Source organism: Orycteropus afer, unplaced genomic scaffold (assembly GCF_000298275.1).
Source record: "Orycteropus afer afer isolate SDZICR_OR568_19922 unplaced genomic scaffold, OryAfe1.0 scaffold00009, whole genome shotgun sequence".
Classification (NCBI taxonomy): Eukaryota; Metazoa; Chordata; class Mammalia; order Tubulidentata; family Orycteropodidae; genus Orycteropus; species Orycteropus afer.
In genome coordinates this window covers 17470782-17492968 of record NW_006921596.1, presented here as the reverse complement: position 1 = coordinate 17492968, position 22187 = coordinate 17470782, and the positions used below count along the sequence as shown (strand labels likewise).

Genomic DNA, 22187 nt, shown 5'->3' with positions numbered 1-22187 from the left:
AAGCCAGTTCATGGAAGCAAGACTGGGCAATCTACTTCCATAAAGATTTACCACCTCGGAAATCCAGTGGGGATCGCTGTGAGTTGGAATCGACTCGATGGCAGTGGGTTTGGTTTTTTTTTTAGGGGGTGGTTTCTGAGAGCTGTTGTCATTCCTCTGTCATCCTTCCAGCTTCTAACATGATGTTACTATCAGCTCTCTGCCATATGTTTGTCCTTGTGGGTTTATACCTTTAAAATTCTGTTTTATCACCTTTTAGGAGAATTTTGGGAGAGTATGCATATACATGGAACTGTCTGATCTCCCCTTTTTCATAGAAAGCTGCGAACTGCTTTTTTCAAATGGAGCATTTAAAAACAATGTTATATATTCTTTTACATTTTTTGATAGCTACATAGCATACCACAGTATGGGCATAGAATGCCTAATACATGATTGAATTCATTTACTATTGTTGGGCTATTCATGTTATTTCTTATTTTATACTATTGTCAACCTGAAAACTTGTAGTAGTTAAGGTTATGTGTCAGCTTGGCTGGGCGTAGTTTTGAGTGGCTGGGCTAGATGTAGTTATTCCCCATGATGAGACTAGTAATCAACTCCATGGTGGAATCTGCTGTGAGCAGCTGAATAGCTAGCTGCCTCAGGGATATGGTCTCCTTTCAATATATAAGGAGAAGCACTGAGAAAAGTCTCTGAGCTTGTTGGCACATCTGGACCCAGCATTTGGCTGAGTCTTCATCTCAGTGGCCTGCCATGTTGTCTGCTGATCTTGGGACTGTTAATGGACTTGAATTAGAGGTTTTCCATGTTGCTTGATAATCTTGGGGCTGTGCCATTTTACTTGTTTCCAGTAGCTGCCTGAGTGAAGAGAAGCCTCCAGCCTCAGTGGGCTGGGAGCAAAAAGCAGAGCTGAAGCCCAAGGTCAGGGGGCCTTCACCTAGACCCCAAAGCTGGCACTTTGCACTCAAACTTCTAGCCTCCTAAACTGTAAGAGAATAAATCCCTGTTTGTCAAAGCTACTCCATGTGTAGTATGTCTATTACAGCAACACTAGAGGCCAGAACACAACCAAAAATGTCCATTGCCTTCAAGTTGATTCCAGTTCATGGCGACCCCATGTGTTACAGAGCAGTGCAGTCCCATAGGGTTTTCTTGGCTATAATCTTAACGGAAGCAAATGCCCAGCCCTTTCTTCCACACACCACTAAATGAGTTAAAATTACCATTGTTTAGGTTAGTAGTCAGGTGCAAACTATTTGTACTACCCAGGGACCTCACTGTCACCATTAGGGAGATGAAATATGGTTTTTATCTCTCTGGGCTCACTCAGAATTATTTCTAGTTAGACAAATAGCTGGGGAAAAGGAGTTGTTCCCTTGTAAGCATTTGGATGGTCTGCCAAATTGCCTTAGAAACCCTGTGAGTTGGCATATTTTCCACACCAGTGGTGAAAGTTCTTGTCTCCCCAAACTCTTGCCAATGCTTGGCACTACCACTGAAAAAACTGGTGAAAATCCTTGTCAACTTGATTGGTGCAAATTGGTACTGGTTTTTGAGTCTTTGAGTATGTGCTTGTTGGTGTGTCAAAGTGATAGCTTTTGTATGTGTATTGCTGGAAGACACCTTGGATCCTGGATCCTTGGTGTTAGCAGTGAATCCTGGATCCTTGGTGTCAGTGACGGAGGGACTTGGAGAAGGGATCTGTGGACTGACTCATCCTTCCCACAGCCCCACCTGTGCCCACCCCTGATGCTGTCCTAGTTGGATAAGTAGGCACAGAATAGACTCCAAGGGCTCCAAGTCCCCCAGTGGCTAAACAACTCCCTAGGTATGCTAGAGATTCCATGCCCCCAGTGACCATTGGAACCGATCCCTGAGGCCGGGGTCAGTAGACCCTGGGATTCGAGGAAACCTTTGGTACAATCTGTCTCATGGGAAAGCGTATGTCATTTATTCTTGCTGAGGCCTGCAGGAACCCAAAGGCCAGGCTTCCACATGCAGATGACTTAGCTGTCTTTGCAAAGGAAAGCTCTCTCACCCCCCTTGTGCATGCGTGGGAGGTTTCTACTCAGAGTAACCCCCTTGGCCCCTCTGCATGACTTGCCTGGCTCTGCCAGGTTCTACTTTCGGAAACACCCTCTTCATCTCATGCTTCTCAGGCTTAAAGCTTCTCAGGGAACCATGCTATGATGAACAGTGTTGTACAGGTGACTGCATCACTGCTTTCAAGAAATAAGTAAATCACAAAGAGACAGATATTATGTGATCTCAGTTACATGGACTAGCTAGACTGGGCAGAGATAGAGCAGAGTTGATTAGTGGGGACCAAGGGCAGGGGTGGGGGTTAAGAGGATCAGTTTAGGAAGGAGTGAGTTTCTGTTTATGGTGATGGAAAGCTTGGCAACTATTTTTGATTGAGTTGTACAACACTATCAATGTAATGGGTATCACTGAATTGTGCATGTGAACAAAGTTGAATTGGTAAGTGTTGTGTTATGTTTCGTGGAAGAAAGACTAGGCAATCTACTTCCATAAAGATTTTATAGCCTCAGAAACCTGATGGGGGTTGCTATGAAACAGAATCGACTCAATGGCAGTGGGTTTTGTTTTGTTTTTGTGTTCTATATATTTTTACAACAACAACAACAAAATTTAAATTAGAAATATACCTCTTTAAAAAAACAACAACAACAACAACTCCATGACTCCTCATGGTCCAGGGATAAAATCCTTTCTCCCTGATTTGGCATTCAAGTCCTCTGTTTGCTACTGACTCTTCCAGCCCATACTCACTGCCATCAATTCGTTTCCAACTCACAGAGACCCATATTGGGTTTCTGTGAATTTTTACGGAATATCGCCCCGTCTTCCTTCTGTGGAGCAGCTGATGGGTTTGAACCACTGACCTTCTAGTTAGCAGTCAAGTGCTTTATACGCCACTAGAGATCTTTCTTCCAGCCCGTGGGCCTCCCCAAAAACCAAAACATCAAATGCATTGCCATCAAGTACAACTGCCCCATTGGGTTTCCAAGGCTGTAATCCCTACAGCAGCAGACTGCCACATTTGTCTCTCACAGAGGGGCTGGTGGGTTTGAACTGCCGACTTTCCAGTTAGCAGCCAAGAGTTTAACCACTGTGCTACCAGGGCCCTTACCTCACTACTAACGTCCTCTCTTCTTTGCCCTTCACTGTCAATAAATCCTGCATAACTCTTCATGCCCAGTCTAGTCAGGAGAAAACCAAACCAAACCAAACTCACTACCATGGAGTTGGGTCTGATTCATAGCAACCCCTCCTTGGGTTTCCAAAGCGGTATCTATACAGAAGTAGATTGCCCAGTCTTCCTTGAGAGGAGTGGCTGGTAGGTTTGAACCGCCAGCTTTCTGGTTAGCAGTCAAATGCCTTAGGCGCTAGAGGTCATTGACAATTTGTAACTGGCATTAACACGTAGCAAAACTGAGAATCCTTAGGGTAAGAAAACAAGAAGGCATACTTCTGTTTTGAGGCCATTGTATTCACACAAAAGGCCCTAATAAAATTTATAATAATAATTGGCACTGGCTGAGCTCTTTCAGGTTAAAGTTCAATCTTAGCTGGATCTAAATGTTTGTGTCTTTTATAATCACTTCTTTTTTTTAATTCTTTAAAGCCTGTCAGTAGCCTCCATGGGGCCCTAGCCAGCAGGGACTGGCCTTAAACCAGGCTGTTGTGACTTGAATCAAAGGAGCACAAATATTCAGTGTTGACTGAAGTGCAGTACACTTACTCCCGGGATTGTGCAAGATCGTTTTAGGTAATATGCAAACAAACTTTAAAGCATTTATCATGGCTGCATGTTTATTTTGCTTTTGTTTTAGAAAAAAAAATATCCCTGATATCAAATCTGGGAGGTCTGGTGGCGTAGTGCCTAAGGCATTTGACTGCTAACCAGCAGGCTGGCAGTTCAAACCCACCAGCCACTCCTCAGAAGGAAGATTGGACAATCTACTTCTGTAGTGATACAGCCTCAGAAACCCAAGGAAGGATTTCTATGAGTTGGATTGACTCAACAGCAGTGAGTTTAGAGTCAGAATATCAAGCTATGATTTAAAGATAATGATTGTTGTAGAGATTGCTACAGGTCCACTGAAATCCATCCTGCATTCCTTGGCACACAACCAGACTCCACTTCCCAGTTTTCGTTGCAAACTGAGTGGCCATGTGACTAAGTTTCTCTCCAGTGGAAAGAGTGGAAGTGAAGAGTGCCACAACCACTGGTCCAATAAAACTGCCACCTTTACTCCTCCATAAAAAGCCCTGGTGGTGCACTGTTTAAGCACTCAGCTGCTAACCCAAAGGTTGGTGGTTTGAACCCACTAGCAACTCCATGGGAAAAAGATGTGGCAGTCTGCTTCTGTAAAGATTATAGCCATAGAAGCCCTATGGGGGCAGTTCTACCCTGTCCTATAGGGTTATTATGAGTTGGATTCTGGCTCAACAGAAACAGATTTGGGTTTTGGTTTTTTCACTCCCCCCCCCCACCCCTGCAGCTGACTGAAGTTAGCACCCATGATGTTTTGGCCATCTAGTTCCGCTCTAATAGAAAATACCACAAATGCATGAAACAAGCAGGAATTTCTTCTCTTACAGTTTAGGAGGCTAGAAGTCTGAGTTCAAAGTGCCAGCTCTAGCAGTTGGGGCAAGGCCCCTCATCCTTGGGCTTCAGCTCTGCCTCTTGCTCCTGGCCTGCTGAAGCTGGAGGCTTCTCTTTACTCAGGCAGCTGCTGGCTGCTAAGGCTGACAAACCCAAGGTCAACAAGTAAAATGGCACAGTCCCAAGATTGTCAAGCAACATGGCAGGCCACTAATTCGAGTCCATTAACAGTCCCAAGACAACATGGCAGGCCATTGAGATGAAGACTTGGCCAAATGCAGGATCCAGATGTGCCAAAGCTAGAGACCTTTCTCAAATCTGCTTCTTATAACTAGAAGCCACCACATCCCTAAGGCAGGTACTCAGTCCCGTCATAGAGAGTAACTACATTCAGCTTCCCAGCCACTCAAAACCAGGCCCACCCAAGTTGACACACAATGTAAGTACCATACAGACCACTTTACAAATTGTGAGTTGAAGATGGCAAAGCCTCCATGGTCTAGATCAGGGGTCAGCAAACTTCAGTCCATGGGCCAAATCTGGCCCACCACTTGTTTTTAAAAATTGAGTTTTATTGGAACACAGTCATACCCATTTGTTTATGTATCATCTGTGGCTGGTTTCACTGTAACAGCAGGGCTGAGTGATTGCCATAGAGACCATTTGGCCCTCAAAGCTTAACATATTTTCTATCTGGCCCTTTACAGTAATCATTTGCCAACCCTGGTCTAAATCCCTGAATGACCACATGAATCACAACTACCATGTTGACCTGAATTTTTCACACAAACAAGAAACAAGCCACTGCCTGTTTGCTATCATAGTTCACCCTATTCTGACTAATACATTCTTACTCAGCAAGAGCCTAAAACAGGCAGTCCCAGAAATGATGCCTGAAGTATATGGCCTGAATTCCAGGTTTTTGTGCCATTCAGGATGACCATTTATGTCCACAGGGAGTTCAGCTTTCCCCTTCGAATCCACCCCCAGAACAAAATTCTCTATAGGCACTCTGCCTTAGCCAGTCCAAAGACCAGACTGAACCCACAGAGTCCAAACATCTAATTACATACATGTCATTACAACAGAGCATCAAGGGTCTCAACAGGTGTCAACATATTGCAATTTTTGTCCAGTGATCTTAATGTTAAAGGGAAGACATTCCCTGAAGCTCAGGTAATGGCTGAAGTAGCTGTGACTCTTGATGAAGCCAATTCTTGTCACCTAACTAGACAAGATTGTTCCTGTCCTTATGTAACTTAGGTTGCAGTCTACTTTTCCTATTATTTTCTGATACATGCTTTTATAAATCAGTTAGATGTGTTTTTATTTATGTTTCTTATTTTGTTTTTACCATTCATGTTAATTTTTAAAAAATATAGTGATACATTCCCCATGCATATCTTTAATTTATGGCAAGTTATCCACATCTTCCATTTATGGGAATGATATAAAATTTCCTTTTCAATGAGTATATTAAAGTAAAAAGTTGATCTATTTAAAGAAAGTGGCTAATAATAGTACAGATTAGGTACATTGACATGGCAAAAAAAAAAGTGACATTGATATGAAGGTAACTGAGGTTTCAGAAACACTGCATATATATCTAGGCTGCATTGGAATATGTTGTAGAATTCAGGATTCCAGGGGATACAGTGCACCAGAGGTCTTCTCACCCATAGCTAGCTTTTGCCTCTCTCACCCTCTGTCTTTCCAGAAAGTCACCCCAGGTGTCACCCAATGGGTTCCCAGACCTGTGCTCTCCCAATGCAGTGTTCTCCACCATGAAGGTTACAGTAGGGTAAACCTGTAGCTAAGAGACAATGTGGAGTGAAGGACGTGGACTTGTACTTGCCCAATGCTGTTCTAGAATGTGTGCTCCCTGCATCTGTTGAAGAAATTGATGGAGATGGAAACAGCTCCTAGACGTGTCTTCTCTCTCACGTCCTGCCACATGCTTAGGAATTGAGGCTACTTCCTAGGATTTTACCTTCCAGATCGTATAGGTCCACATGGGACATCATAGGCATTTCCCCAAGGGAAAAGCACTAAGCCTAATCAACTACTATTTAAGCAAGAAGAGATCTATTGCTTCCAGCTAAAATAACAGAATGAAATTTGCAGTCTGGCTTGAGGCTTGCTAGTCTCCAGCCTTACCCATCTCTTTTGCAATGTCATTGTGAGCAGGAATGGGCTTCAGAGGCTCTACCAGGCAGCAGGCAAGGGCTGGGAGCAGCTGCATATGCTTACAGTGTTGGTTGGTGCCACAAGCAGGCATGGGCTTGAACAATGTGGAATTAGGAGAGTAATTCATCCCTACCCTGTATGTTTTGCTAAGTCATCCCTCTACAATCTTCATAGGCTGAGAGCCCGGGCTATTTTCCAGGTTGCAAAGGCCAGCTGGATAGGACAAAATGTCATGCATAAACACCTCTGTGTGTGATTGTGTGTGTGTGTGTGTGTGTGTGTGTGTGTGTGAATGGTGTGCTAAATGATTGGCAATGGCCTTATTATCTATTTTGGATCATCACACAGATGGTCTCATGTGGACAGAGATAGGGATGCTTTTTATTTTTTTAAAAAGTTACCATCGCTTGACTCTGCCTCACGGGACCTCACGTGTGTCAGAGTAAAACTGTGCTCCACAGAGTCATCAAGGGCTGATTTTTGCAAGGATGTTACCAAGCTTTTCTTCCAAGGTGCCTCGGGGTGGACTCGAACCTCCCTCCTTACCAATGCATTGACCATTTGTACCAACCAAGACCTCCCAGGGTCATAAGTTCCAAAATTTTTCCTTCGCAAATAAAGATATATATATTTTACCAAAATGAGATCATATTATACATAACTATTTTGAAATTGTATTTAATTTTAATTTCAATTGAAATACAATTCACATATGATAAAATTCACCCATTGAAAACACACAATGTGGTGGGGTTTAGTACATTCACAAAGTTGTACAGCCATCACCAGTGTTTAATTCCAGAACATTGACATCATCCTAAAAGGACCCCACATCCATGAGCAGTTATTCCTTATTCCCCCCTCTATACTCCCTTGAGACCTCTAATCTATTTTGTCTCCATAGATTTGCCTGTTTTTGGACATTTCATAATAAATGGAATGATGCAATATATGGCGTTTTGTGGCTCCTTTCACAATGCCTTCAAGGTTCATCCCTATCATAGCAGGCATTAGGACTTCATTTCTCTCTGGTAGCATAGCGCCTCAGGCACTTGACTGCTAACCAGAAGGCTAGCGGTTCAAACTCACCAGCCACTCCTCGGAAGGAAGACTGGGCAATCTACTTCCATAGAGATACCACCTTGGAAACCTATGGTTGCTATGGATTGAATCGACTCAACATCAGTGAGTTTGGTTTTTTGGTTTTTATGGCTGAATTGGATTCCACTGTACAGATATACCACATTTGGTTCATCCATTCATCCGTCGACGGACGTTTGCGTTGTTCCACCTTTGGCTATATGAAGAATGCTGCTGTGGACATTCATGTACAAGCTGTGTTAATACATGTTTACACTTCTCTTGGGTACACACCAAGGAGTGGAATTGCTGGCTTATAGAGGTAAGTCTACGTTTAACTTTTTGAGAAGGCGCCAAACTGTTTTCCAAAGCAGACATAACTGTTTTATAGCCTTTGTTTCCCCTTCACCATAGTTCATGACTGTCTTTCCTTGTTTATAGAGACCTACATCCTTAGTGTGAGTGACTGCATAGTATTTGTTGGCCAGCTGTACCAGAGTGCATTTTTGGACATTTACTGATTCTGTCAAGAGGCTTTGAGCATCTTCCTTGTGTCCCCAAGAGGTTACCCAGGTGTACCCAGAGCACTCTATCCACCTACTTTGGTGCTTTCATGTTGGTCGCAATCTCCCCCACCCCCATCTTGTATCCCCATGTTGTACCTTGCACGGTGAACTCCTTGAAGAGTTGAAAGATGTCTTGAATCCATCTCTGCATCCATAGCACCTAGCAAAGTGCCAAGCACCTAGTAAATATTTGAGGAATGAATGAATAAAGCACACATGCATGACTAGAGTCAGGTGCTAGGGGGAGATGGATTTCCCTTATTGGAAGAACAGTCTGTCCAGAGACCCCTGCCTTGAGAGGTAGCGAGCTCCCTGACGCTGGAGGTGTGTAACAAAAGGCTGGATGATCAGACAATATTGTTAAGTTAATTGTGGCATCAGTAGGGGGACTGGTTGAAATTTAATATCTCTTGCAAACTTGAGAGCCTGGAACTGTGAAATTTAAGCCCAGGGAAACTAGATTTGTCCTAAATTACCCAGCAGCAGGGGGGCTGTGAGGTGCTCTAAAGATGTTTAAAGCTAGTTCTGCGTTTCCCCAGATCAAAGCTTCCCCTTGAGACGTGGCTTCTGCCAGCTTGGGCCTCCCTTTGGAAAGTTCGCAGGGCACTCAAGTTAAGGTCCAGCAAAAGCAAAACCCTTATGTAACAAGTTGTTTGACAAGTTTGACTTTTGTAATTAGAGTTTGGTCAGGCTGCTTAGATAAGAGGTTCCTCTCTGGATGGGCGTGGCTTAGAAGCCCTAATAGACTCTCAGAGCCAATCTTAGAAGAAATAGAGCTTTTAAAACTATCTCCGGATTTGGCTACCAGGTGGGCGGGGTTGCTACCAGGTGGGCGGGGCGGGAGCTCAAGCCCTGGGACTGACTGGCAGCCCCTCAGAGCTCCCGGGGATCTAGCTGGCCGCCAGAGCAGCAACCCTTTCATGATGAGGTTCTTGGCTCTGGTACTGGCCTCTGTCGCTGCTGTCACAGTTCAGGGTGAGTGAGTCTGAAATATAAATATTGGGGGATACAGTTGGTGATCCTTGTTTTGGGAGGAGTGGGCTGAGTTACATATAAGGCAAAGGCCAGAGACATGTCTAGGAAAATAGCTCCTATCGCAGGCGCTGAAATACTTAAGGCTGGCAGTTCAAACCCACCAGCTACTCCTCGGAAGGAAGATGGGGCAATCTATTTTCCTAGTAATACCACCTCTGAAACCCAAGGAGCGGTCGCTATGAGTCAACTCCACTTGATGGCAGTTGTTTTTTTTTTTTTTTTTTTACCATAATACCAGCTCAAAAATATAAGTCAAGCTTGCTAATCTTTTACTTACCACATTGCAGTCCTATCTGAAAAATACAACTGCCCCTTCCTTGCTTTCACTGAGGAAAATGGTGTATGATGCGCTCAAAGCCATGGTGGTGGTGTTCCTTCTCTACACTCAGAAAAGCAAGATCACACAGTCTGCCTTGACCCTCGAAGGCTCTCAAATGTGGAAGTATTTGTTTCAAGTTGCCGAATGATCTCTCACAGCTGGCAATGGTTAATAGGAACTGCTCAATGGTGCTCTCTTCAAGAAGTGCTCCCTTCAAGTGGTGCCCAGGGCTGTGCCATACCTGCCATACCTTAGACAGGCCTCTGGAAAGGTGACAAGGTCTGTTCTGTTAAGCAAGCGTCCCTTGCCAACTTGGAGCAGCAGGCCCAGCCCATCCTGAGCCCTGGAAGTGGTGCAGGTGAGGATAAACACCCTGCTTCTGGGAGCTCCGGTGGCGTAGTGCCTAAGGCATTTGACTGCTAACTGGAATGCTGGCGATTCAAACCCACCAGCCACTCCTCGGAAGGAAGATTGGGTGATCTACTTCTGTAGTGATACCGTCTTGGAAACCCAAGGAGGGGTCACTATGAGTCGGATCCAACTCGACCGTAGTGACTGCAGCCCCAAGCCCAGGACAGCAAAGAACAAAGAGCTAATAAGACTTCTATTAGCCGACATATGGTTAGATAACATATGGCCAGATAACATATGGCTAGATAAGGGGAATGGCTTAGCAAAGTATTACAAGCATGGACTTTGAAGCTTGGGTGCTTGGTTTTGAGTCTCAGCCCTTCTAGCTGTGCATTTGACTTAGTTTGTCTGTGCCTCAGTTTCTTATGTCTGAAATGAGACTGTAATAGTAACCCCTCCACTGGGTTGTTGTGAGGATAATATAGACAATAATCTAGATTACCAAAGCGTGTAAGATAGAGCCTGATCTAGAGGAAGCATGAGAAAGGGGTTGGTACTTCAAAGGATGCAGCCAGGATGCCTCTGTGCCATTTGAGAGATGGAGAAACTGAGGCTCAGAGAGGGAAAAGTACTTGCCCAAGGTCAATTGGACAGTCAGCCCTGGATTATATCACTGCCTCAAATAGCATCACTAGGGTTGTTGCCACCCAGTGCAGTAACTCATGGTGGCATCCTCCCCATGGACCTCCTCCCACACCAGGCCATATAGAATCCTTAGCAATGTTTATTATCAGTTTTAATCATAGAATAATATGTGATAAATATAGTTGTAAATTGCTTAAATGTGAAGTGGAGGATCAGTGTAAAAGAGGAGGACCCTCAACGTGATGGATTGACCCACTGACTGCAACAATGTGCTCACACGTAGCAAGGATTATGGGAACAGTGCTGGATTGGGTTGCTGAGTCAGAGCCGACTTGACAATACCCACCAACAACAAAAATGTTTCTTACATTACATGAATACTACCAACAAAATTGTTTTGTGAAATCTTCTACATTGAGCTACAAGATTAGTTATAACATTGTGGTAACTGAGTGGAAGCCTTTTATGATTTTTCTCCATCTTTTCCTTCCATTACTACTTCATTCTCAAAAACAAAGTATTGCTGTAGGTTCACAAATACGAATTACAACAATATTGTAGCTAAAACAGTAGAAAATTTGACAAAATCAGCAACTATAAAAACACCGGTAGTCTTTTGCACATCCAGTACTGCGTTGTCAGTGAAGGCAAACACAGGTATGCGGGTGGATAGATGGGTGGGCAGGCTGAACTATTAGGTATGTCTTTGTAGCAGTGAGTGTATCCAAGACCATGTATAGGGTTGGCAGACAATGGTTCTACCAGTGTATTTGTATGTTCTGTAAGAATTCCCAGGGGTGTAGTAGAGCTGACAAGGGACAAAGTTGTGGTCACTGCTTGGTCACAGCCAGCTACCCAGAGGGACTGAGTAGTTGAGCCTGTGGGCTCGAGACCATAGTCACAGGGGACATCAAGCTCAATTGGCATAACGTACTACACAAAACATTATTCCACCTCCTACTTTGGCGAGTAGCGACTGGGATCTTAAAAGCGTGCAAGCAGTCACCTAAATGCAACGATAGGTCTCTCCTTGTCCAGAGAAAAGAAGAATGAAGAAAACCAAAGATTCATGGAAAATTAGTCCTCATGACCGGTATACCATGTGATCCTCAGCTTATACAACTATGAGACCAGAAGAACTAGATGGTGCCTGGCTACTACTGTCAACCACTCTGAGGGAGATCTATGGAGGAGATCCTGGATAGAGAGGGAGAACAATGTGGAACAAAACTCAAAATAAAAATAAAAAAGGGGGGGTGACCAGGTTTGCTGGTCTGATAGAGCCTGGTGGAACCACTGAAGCTATGGTCCCTAGCTTTGAACTCACACCTGTGGCATCCAGCCAAACAAAAGACAGGCATGTGAGTTGAACATGTACCTGAGGTAGATACACTCCTTGGAGAGAACAATCATGGGAGAAAGAAGGGCTGCTTATGCACAGGGAGACAGCTCGGGGCAGGAGTGCATGGAGGGATGGACACAGGGAAGAGGTAGCTATCGGGAGGAAGTGGGAGGGGAGCTGTTGCACTGGGGTAAATTGTAGTCAATGTCACGAGATAACGTGTGTGAACTGCTGTATGGAAAGTGAAACTGCTCTGTAAACTTTCACCCAAATCACAAAAAACAAACCCCAGCAGCAGTAACAAACGCAATAGCATGTGCTTGTAGTGCCTGTAGATGAAAGCCTGTGATTCAAAGCACCATCAAAGCACCACCGTAAGTGGGTGATAATGACAGCTCTGAGCAGAGGCATTGTTGTTGTTGTTAGGTGCCATCGAGTCGTTCCCAACTAATAGCAGCTGTCTGTAGACGAATGAAACACTGCCCCATCCCAGCCATTCTTACAAGCATCACTATGTTTGTGCCCCTTCTTTCAGCTACTGGGTCAATCCATCTTGTTGAGGGTCATCCCTTTTTCACTACACAAAATATTAAGGTCATCCCTTCTATCAAGCATGGTATCCTTCTCCAAGGACTGGTCTCTTCTGACAACATGACCAAAGTACGAGAGCTAGAGTCTCACCCACCCTCCCGTCTAAGGCGTGTTCCAGCTGTATTTCATCCAAGGCAGAGTTGTTCATTCTTCTGGAAGTACATTAGAAAGTCCAAAAAGTACATTAGCACAGAGTTTTAGCCTTGTACGTACATTGATGCATGTAAGCTGGACTTAGGAAAATCTTGTTACAACTAACTACAGGGATATTATAATGAATTTCTGCTGATACACTGCACAAAAATTCTGTAGATGGCCATTTTGGTGTCCCTCCCTCCGACAGTGTCACCCAGTCCACACTCCCCTGCACCCCCCTAGGGACACCACTGACTAATTGGCTTCTGAATCCAGGCCAGTGCTCTAGCCATACGTGTGCTGACAGCCAAGGCCCCATCTGGATTTTCTCTTCTTTCTGGAGCAAAAAGAGTTGGTGGCATGATTGAGAGACTGGAACTGAGTATAAGGGCACAATAAGAAAGGTACCAGATTTGGAGTGGAACATTTCCTTATGCTGGTTACCGCATCCCACCTCCATCCTTAGAAAGTCCACACTGGCTGCTTTACTTTCCTCAGTTTCCTCATCTTGTAAAATGGGTGTATTAACACCTACCTAGCAGAACTGTTGTGAGGCTAAATTTATGTAAGCTGGAGTTCTATCACTGCTGTTGTTACCATTTGTCATGGATTGAATTGTGCCCTCTCCAAATATATGTAAACTTGGGGAGGCCATAACTCTCAGTGGTTTGGCAGCTATGTAATGATGTAGTTTAACAGTTATGTAGTGATGTAATCATTCCCCATGATGTGATCTGATGTAATTATCCTCCATTTGTGATGTGTTGTAAATCCTGACTTCAGTGTGTTAATGAAGGACCTCTGGCGGTGCTGTGGTTAAAGCACTGGGCTGCTAACCAGAAGGTCGGTGATTCAAACAGACCAGCCCCTCAGAGGGAGAAAAATGAGGCAGTCTGCTTCTGTAAAGATTTACAACCTTGGATGCATGTGCGTGTCCCCTGCACCCTTCTGATAGAGTTTCTCAGGCTCAGTTGTAATGACCCATGGTTTTTATCCTTAGCCTTTTTCTCTGTCCTCTCACACTGGCCTCCTCAATGAAGCCACCCCACTCATAGTTGCACCATCACCATCACCATCACGTAGATGAGGCTACCCTGCCCCCTTCAAGTCTTGGAGTGCTCACTTCCTATGGTACCTTCTCACCTGGCCATCTCACTGACATCTCAGCATCACAAGCCAGACCCTTGGTCTTCTTCCTTTCCTTACCATGTCCTCCACATCTGGTCAGATATCAAGTCCTGTCAATACCTTCTTCAACATAAGTCACCTGTAATGACGTCACCCATTGCCATTTTGATAAACGTGCATCAAAGGAAGCCCGTGGCAGAGTTATTTGTAATAACTGGCAGCAGCAACAGAAGAAGGCAATCTAAATGTCCACAGAGTGGGATTGAGTAATAGCATCAGACTTGCACACTGTTTGGTACCTGCTTTTGCATCAAGAACTAAAACCAAACTCACTGCCATCAAATTGACTCCAACTCGTAGTGATACTCATTGGGTTTCCAAGGCTGTAAATCTTTACAGAAGCAAACCACTCCATCTTTCTTCTGCAGAGCAGCTGGTGGGTTTGAACCACCAACTTTTTGGTTAGCAGTCAAATGCTTAACCACTGTACCACCAGAGCTGTCCCCTATCATATGATATTCTTCTATAAGGCCATACCTACATTATTCTTTTTTGTTCTGAGCCCAGACTTTGAGGAGCTATTGACATTTTGTCTGTCTCCAAAGGGAAGCAATTAGGAGGACAAAAAAACCTCATTGCCATCGAGTTGGATCCAACTCATAGCAACCCCTCCTTGGGTTTCTGAGGAGCTATCACTATGGAAGAAAATTGCCCAATCTTTCTTCCAAGGAGTGGCTGGTGGGTTTGAACACCTAACCTTCTGGGTACCAGTCAAACGCCTTAGGCACTATGCCACCAGTTAGGAGGACAAGGGGCTAGAAATAATTTCCAATGGAGAATGCATAAACACATGGGGGGTACTGGGGCTGGAAAAGGAAAGACTTGAGGGATGGGCACAGTTACATGCCTGAAAGGCCACCTTTCAGGACTGGTGGACATCTCTACACAGATGGAACTGGAACAAATAGGAATCTGACCCCCAGCCTCTGTGCCCTGTGGGTGATCCTGCTTGGAGCCACAGTCTTCTTTAAGCTTATTGTGCCACTCTCCCTTATGCCAGAACTGTCCACTGCTGCTCACTATTCCACCAAATAAATCCCAAACCCTTAGGCTGGCATTGGAGGCCCTCCCTGCCATGCATCTCTTCCATTGCAGGGTGACTGTCCCTTTTATAGATGCCCACTTGCCCTTCCCAGGCAGGCCTTGCATTTTGCATTTCACAGCCTCAGTGCATTCTCTTCTGTCTGCTTAAAAGCTTTATTATAGCCCCTCTTCTACCTCCTCTTGTTCAAATCTTCCCCTCCTGCCAGTCCTTGCTCTAATGCTACCTCTCTATAATGCCATCAATCAGAAAGCATCACTCCCCTTGTATCCTGGTGCACCTCACTGGTACTTCTCCCAGGACACTGACCCCATTATTCCCAGCATTAGGGTCAAGTATGTCTGTGACTCACTTTCCCACTTTGAGAGTTGAGCCCACCTCTTGCTCATCTCATCCAGCATGAAGTTCAGCACCAGGATCCTACTGGATGAATTGTCCAGAGACGTCTAAGAGAGGAAACTGAAGGTCATACTCAATCCTAGCAGCCCTCCTTTGGGCGTTTGTTTATATTTATTTTTTAATAATTTATTGAGGTGAAATTCACAGAACTTGAAATTAACCATTTGAAAGTGAACATTCAGCGGTACTTAGTGTGTTCACAATGTTGCGCAACTACCACTTCTATTTAGTTCCTAACATTCCCATCACTCCAAACTAAACGCCCTCGGCCATTGAGCAATTTCTCCCCCACTGTCTTCTCCCACTCCATGGCAACCACCAATCTGCATTCTGTCTCTAAGGATTTCTCAGTGAATTAGGAAGAAAAGGGAAATTGCTCAATATGACTTAAAAAAAAAAAAAAAAAAACTCACTGCCGCCAACCTTCTGTTTAGCAGTCAAATGCCTTAGGAACTATACCACCAGAGCTCCTTGCTCAACATGATAGATGGTGTTTAACCTACAACTAACACCATACTCAGGCAGGCAGATTAGAAGAGTCAAGTACCATAATTTCTGAATAAGATTTGCTTTGCTTCTCTGGAACCAGAGACCAGGATCCCACACTGGGGACATGGACATCTTCCAGCCTGCCACCAACTGGGGATGGCGTGGGGCAAGGCGCTTGAAGTCCCATAAAGTGTTTTTTTTTTTTTTTTTTTTTTTAAGTTGCTTTCTTCATGGGCTGGTGGCTCAAACCCACCAGCCAATCCTTGGAAGGGAGGTTGGGCAATCACTTCCGTAGTGATACCGCGTCGGAAACCCAAGAGGGTTCGCTATGAGTTAGATCCGACGCGATGGCAGTGAGTTTGGTTTGGTTTTGGATTTCATCACTGATCTGTCCTCATTTCCTCCCGATGTCCAGCAGGGCACCCGTCCTCACCACCTGTGGTGGACACCGTGCATGGCAAAGTCCTGGGGAAGTATGTGAGCTTGGAAGGCTTTGATCAGCCTGTGGCTGTTTTCCTGGGAGTCCCTTTTGCCAAGCCCCCTCTTGGATCCCTGAGGTTTGCTCCACCACAGCCTGCAGAGCCCTGGAACTTCGTGAAGAATACCACCTCCTACCCTCCCATGTAAGCCTCTGGGTGTGGCTTTGGCATCTGGCCGTCGGGATGATTGCTTCAAAGTAGTGTAGAAAGGAGTCTAGGCAGTCGTCTGATTGCCTTCTCATTTGTTCTGAGAATCATTAAGTGAACAAAACAGATTTCTGTTCATGGAGCTTGCATTCTGGCAGGGGGAGACAGATCAAAACAATATGCATATTAACATAGAAATTATGTAATATGCTTCAAAAACCAAAATCAAACCCATTGCTGTGAGTCGATTCTGACACAGAGCAACCCCATGTGTGCAGAGTAGAACTTTTCCATAGAATTTCCTTGACTGTACTTTTTTACGGAAGCAGTTCACCAGACCTTTCTTCTGTGGAGCTGCTGGGTGGGTCTGAACCACCAACCATTAGGTTAGCAGCCAATTGCAAGCCGCTTGCTCCTCCCAGACTCCCATGTATGTGTTAAAATATGATAAATGCTTCAGGAAAAAGAAACAGTTGGCAGGGGGTTTTGGTCCTCTCAGAGCTGCTCTAACAGAATATGCCACAAATGTATGGCTTTAACAAACTGGAGTTTATTCTCTTACATGTTTGGAGGCTAGAAGTCTGAGTTCAAAGTGCCAGGCTCTGGGGGTTGAGTGAAAGCCCCTAAACCTTGGGCTTCAGCTCTGCCTCTTGCTCCCAACCCACTGGAGCTGGAGGCATCTCTTCACTCAAGCAGCTGCTGGCTGCTGAGGCTAGCAAGCCCAAGGTCAACAAATAAAATGGCACAGTCCCAATATTACCAAACAACATGGCAGGCCACTAGTTCAAGTGCAGAAATAGTCCCAAGATTAACAGAAATATGGCAGGCTGCTAAATGAAGACTCAGTTACATGCAGGGTCCAAGCATGCTAAAAAGCTGTAGACCATTCCCAAAGCTTCTCCTTATATACTGGAAGCAGACCACATCTCTAAAGCAGCTACTCAGCTGCTCGTGGCAGAGCCCACCAAAGAGCTGATTACCAATCTCACCGTGAGGAATTACTACAACCAGCTGCCCAGCCACTCAGAACCAGGCCCAGCCAAATTGACACATGACCTTAACTACCACACAGGATGAGAGGGATCAGAAATAATGAGGCTGTTGATTCACCTGCCTTGACCCTGGCATAGTTAAGGGTGGGGCAAGTGAGGAGGTGGGGACAGGGTATTGACAAGGTAAATGATCAACTCCCAGGTGTGTCCCACTGACTCTTCATGAACAAAGCAATGATCCACATGTCCCAGTCACCAACCAAGCTGGGCAAAAGAACAAAGCTTTCCTGGCTGGCGTCATCCCTTATCTGGGGATCTGGGGTGCCTACATGCAGCAATGCAGACCTTACACCACCCAGCAAGACATTTCTGAGAGCTTCTAAGGCCCACTCTTTTACTGCCTTCTTTTTTCTTTGCTTTTCAAAAAGTAACATTCATAATTTTTATTTTTTGATGGAAGACTGTGCAGTCTACTTCCATAGAGATAAAAATCAAAACCAAACTCACTGCCATTGAGTCCCTCCTTGGGTTTCTGAGGCGGTATCACTATGGAAGTAGATCACCCAATCTTCCTTCCAGTGAGTGGCTAATGGGTTTGAACCGCCAGCCTTCTGCTTAGCAGTCAAATGCCTTAGGCACTATGCCACCAGAGCTCCCCAAGAAAATTAAAATCATATACAATTCTACTACCCAGAGAGAATTGCTGTGAATTTATTGGAACATATTTTTCTAGTTTTTTTTTTCTCTGTTATATAACTGTACTTTCTCCATTTGAGGTAGAAACCTACTCTGCAGAGTTTGACTGTTTTGCTCCTTAAATGTATATCCTGGAGCTACCAGTTCACACTCACTAAAATGAAAAAAAAAAAAATATATATATATATATATATATATGTATATGTGTGTGTGTGTGTGTGTGTATCTATCTATCTATCTATCTATAGATAGATAGGCTGAACATTATTCTATGTCATCAAATATTATACTCTGACATTTAATAGCTGCATTGTGTTAGGTACATGAACCATGATTTATTTCTCCAGTCTCCTATTTGGGGGTATTGCATAGACAGATAGATAGATGTATATACGTATGTCTGTGTCTATGTCTATATAGTAAATAGCACTATGATGAACATCCTGTTGCTAAATCTTTGTGCAGAGCCATCAATATTTCTTTAGTATAAATTCCAAGAAACGACATTTTGAGTGGGTACCATACTGCATCTCAGACTGCCTGCTCTGGCCCCTCTTGCGCCTTCTCCCTCCCCCCTCAAGTAGCCCCTGACCCATTCCAGTGTCTCAGAGTCTGGTGATAATAACTCCACATACAGGCTTAAATTTCCCGGTCTACAGCCCAGCCCGCCCTCAGGAGACATCACCCCACTTACAGCTGGTTGAGGTCAGTGGCTCTTTCTTCCTTCCCTTCCCAGGTGCTCCCAAGATGCAGTGGCAGGACAGGTGCTCTCGGAACTCTTCGCCACCAGCAAGGAGAGCGTTCCCCTCAAGTTCTCCGAAGACTGTCTTTACCTAAATATTTACACTCCTGCTGACTTAACGAAGAAAAGCAGGCTGCCGGTAAGCCCTGGGAACCACTGGTCATGACCTGTGAATTCCATCTTTCTAGGGTTTTCTGGCATAGACAAGGAGGGGGTGAAGGCAGCTTGTGGTGGGAGCATCAGGGGTCAAGGCTGTTATTTCAGGGGTCCCAGGCTTCCTTTGGAGTCCCTGAGTGGTAAAGATCATTAACAAACTTGGCTGCTAACTGAAAGGTTGGAGGTTCGAGCCTCCTTAGGACACCTCAGAGGAAATCCTGGTGATTGGCTTCTGAAAGCTCTGTGGAGCCCAGTTCTACTCTGACCCATGTGGGGTCACCATGAGTTGGGAGTTGACTCCATAGCAGCTGGGCTTTCTTGACCCACTAGGGTCAGACAGCGTGACCATGGGGAGCTCAACATATTTTCCAATGTCTGTTTCCTCCCAGTGATATATGGCATCTGAGGGCTTTTGTTGCACAACTCTCATGGACACTGTAAGCTTTCCAAGTTCCTCCTGCTGATAGAAGGACCAGAATGATTACTCTTAGTGGCTAGATTAGGAATCTGATACCCAGAGCAAATAAGATATAATTTCACACAAAGTGGGAGCTGGAAGGCATCTTAGAGATAAGTGAACACTCCATCTCCCCCTTTACAGGTAGGGAGAATGAGCCCCAAGGAAGGAAGGAAGGTCACAGAGTCCATTGTCAGGACCAGGCCACAGTCTCCTGATTTTCAAAACAGTGCTCTTTGACCTGAACTAGGACATCAAGCAGGAGCTCTGATAGCATAGTGCCTAAGGCACTTGACTGCCAACCAGAAGGCTGGTGGTTGAAACCCACTAGCCACTCCTGGGAAGGAAGGTGGGGCAATCTACTTCCGTAGTGATACTGCCTCGGAATCCCAAGGAGGGGTTGCTATGAGTCGGGTCTGACTTGGTGACATATAACAACATCAACAGGACATCAAGCACATGTGAGGCCTTTCCTCAGCCCATCAGCATCTGCCTGTGACAACTCTCAGTGTCCCATAACACAGATGAGGGTGTGGAGCCTGGCACAGTCCAAGAAGCACTTTCCTTTGCTCTTGGCCTACTTTCTGGGGTTTTAGTGTAGCTAATTTCCTTCACTAATTCTCTTTGGCACAGGTTGCTGGCCCAGTGAGTCAGCATTTCTGGAATAAATTTCTGGAGGCCCGGAGATGGGGCAGGCTGCCAGACAAACAGAGGCTGGAGAGGGGAGTAGGCACTGCTGGGGGCCCTGGCTCACAATGGCTACTTGGGGAAAGGAGATGATCCCTGGGGTAGAGAAAGGGGGGGGGGGGGTGCTAGCACCCAGGCAGCCTCCCAGGGTTGTGCCCTCCATGATGCTCAGTTATAGGGGAGGATCTCTGTGAACAAGTGCCTGGAAGTTGGCCCTGCACATGCTTTGTAAGGCCCAAGGAGGTGGCGGCAAAGCTCACTCACTCATTCTTCTTTCATGGACCAGTACCATCCACATGAAACGGTGCAAGTGATTATTAATGTGCATGGCTACTAACCGAAAGGTTGGAGGTTGGAGTCCACCCGGAGATGCCTCAGAAAAAAGGCCTGGTGATCTACTTTCAAAAAATCAGCTATTAAAAACCCTCTGGAGTGCTCTGACATGCAGGGGGTCACCGTTAATTGGAGTCAACTTGATAGCAGCTGGTTGGTTGGCCCTCCATATACATAATGAGGCTTGGGGGTTAGAGAAAGGGAGGAACATAAAACCATTACCACACAGGCCCTGCCTTCACAGATCTCACCATCTGGGCTGAACAGACACATACTTCTTCAACAAAATGTTGCTGACCAGCTCTGGGGCTTGGCCTTTCCTCAGAGATGGCTATAAAGTCAGTCCCTACCTCCAGAGATGGGCAGTGACCAGAGGTGTGGGAGAAACACAGCTCTGGGAACCTGGAGGCAGGAAAGACTCTAGTTATGGACACAGGTTCTGGAGCCACAGGGTCTGGGTTCAAATCCTGGTTCTGCCTCTTACTAGCTGAGAGACTCATGCAATTACTCAACTTCTCCAAGCTTCAGTTTCCTGAAAATGGGAATAATCACTTATGACTATTAAATGATTAATATAAGGCTTTTATCTCAGTGTCGTGTCTGACTAAGTATACAAAGCAGGTGTTCATTAAACATTAGAGTTGAAAGGAAGATCGTACTCCTACTCTAACAATGGGCTCACTGCACTCTGGTCCTTGGCTCCAGTGTGCTGTGGGACTCAACGTATGACCGCTGGAGCCGGACTGCCTGTGTCCAGGTCCTGCTTCTACCCCTATAGCTGTTTGACCTTGAACAAGTTAAGTGCCTCAGTGTTCCTATCTGTTAAATGGGATAATACTAGTACCTACGTCATGGATGGTTTGTTGAGCATTAAATGATTTAAGGTATTTAGAACAGTACCTGGCACACAGTCTGTGTTATGAGTGTGTCTCTTCTTTTTATTGACAATATTATTATTTTAGCCACTCAGTCTTCTCCTCTGCTATGTGAGTTCTTTAAATTCAGAACATGAGCTATGAATGGTTGTGTCTACTCTCATCTTCAATTCTTAGGACAGTCCTTGGCCCTTGGGAAGCTCTCAGCTAATGTGAGTCAGGTAATTGAAGACTTCATGAAGAAGGGGGAATTTAGGCTAGGCTTTGGAGAACGGGTGGATTTGGGGATGCAGAGGGGGCAGAGAAGGCCTATTAGGATGAGATGCCGTGGGGAGCATGTGGGCATCTTGAGATAATCACTGGCTCTGGAGGAGAAGTTCAGTTCACTGCAAAAGAGTTCAGTAAGGCAGGGCTGTAACACAAAGGCCACCCCATGGAGTGTCTGCTGAGCTGGTGAGTGGTCCAGGCAGGAGGACGATGAGAGTGTTGGGGGACAATGTGATACTTAGCCTGTGCTTTTCCCACGGCATCATGAGGAGCCTTGGAGTGCAGGTGGCACTTGATGTTCTAGGGAGAAAAGTGGGGACAGCCAGGGTGCACTGAGTGGTGTATGGCCTG

At 45.2% G+C, this 22187-nt stretch overlaps 1 protein-coding gene across 1 annotated transcript in view; it reads left to right on the top strand.

The window, feature by feature from the left end:
• The first annotated feature begins 16129 nt into the window (after nucleotides 1–16129).
• The window catches only part of CES1 (carboxylesterase 1), a 34803-nt gene continuing 28745 nt past the window's right edge, over nucleotides 16130–22187 (top strand). Inside the window, exons 1-3 of the mRNA XM_007947962.1 lie at nucleotides 16130–16166; nucleotides 16424–16628; nucleotides 19056–19200. Coding sequence (XP_007946153.1) covers nucleotides 16130–16166; nucleotides 16424–16628; nucleotides 19056–19200 — 387 coding nt within the window. The remainder of the gene's footprint in view (nucleotides 16167–16423; nucleotides 16629–19055; nucleotides 19201–22187) is intronic.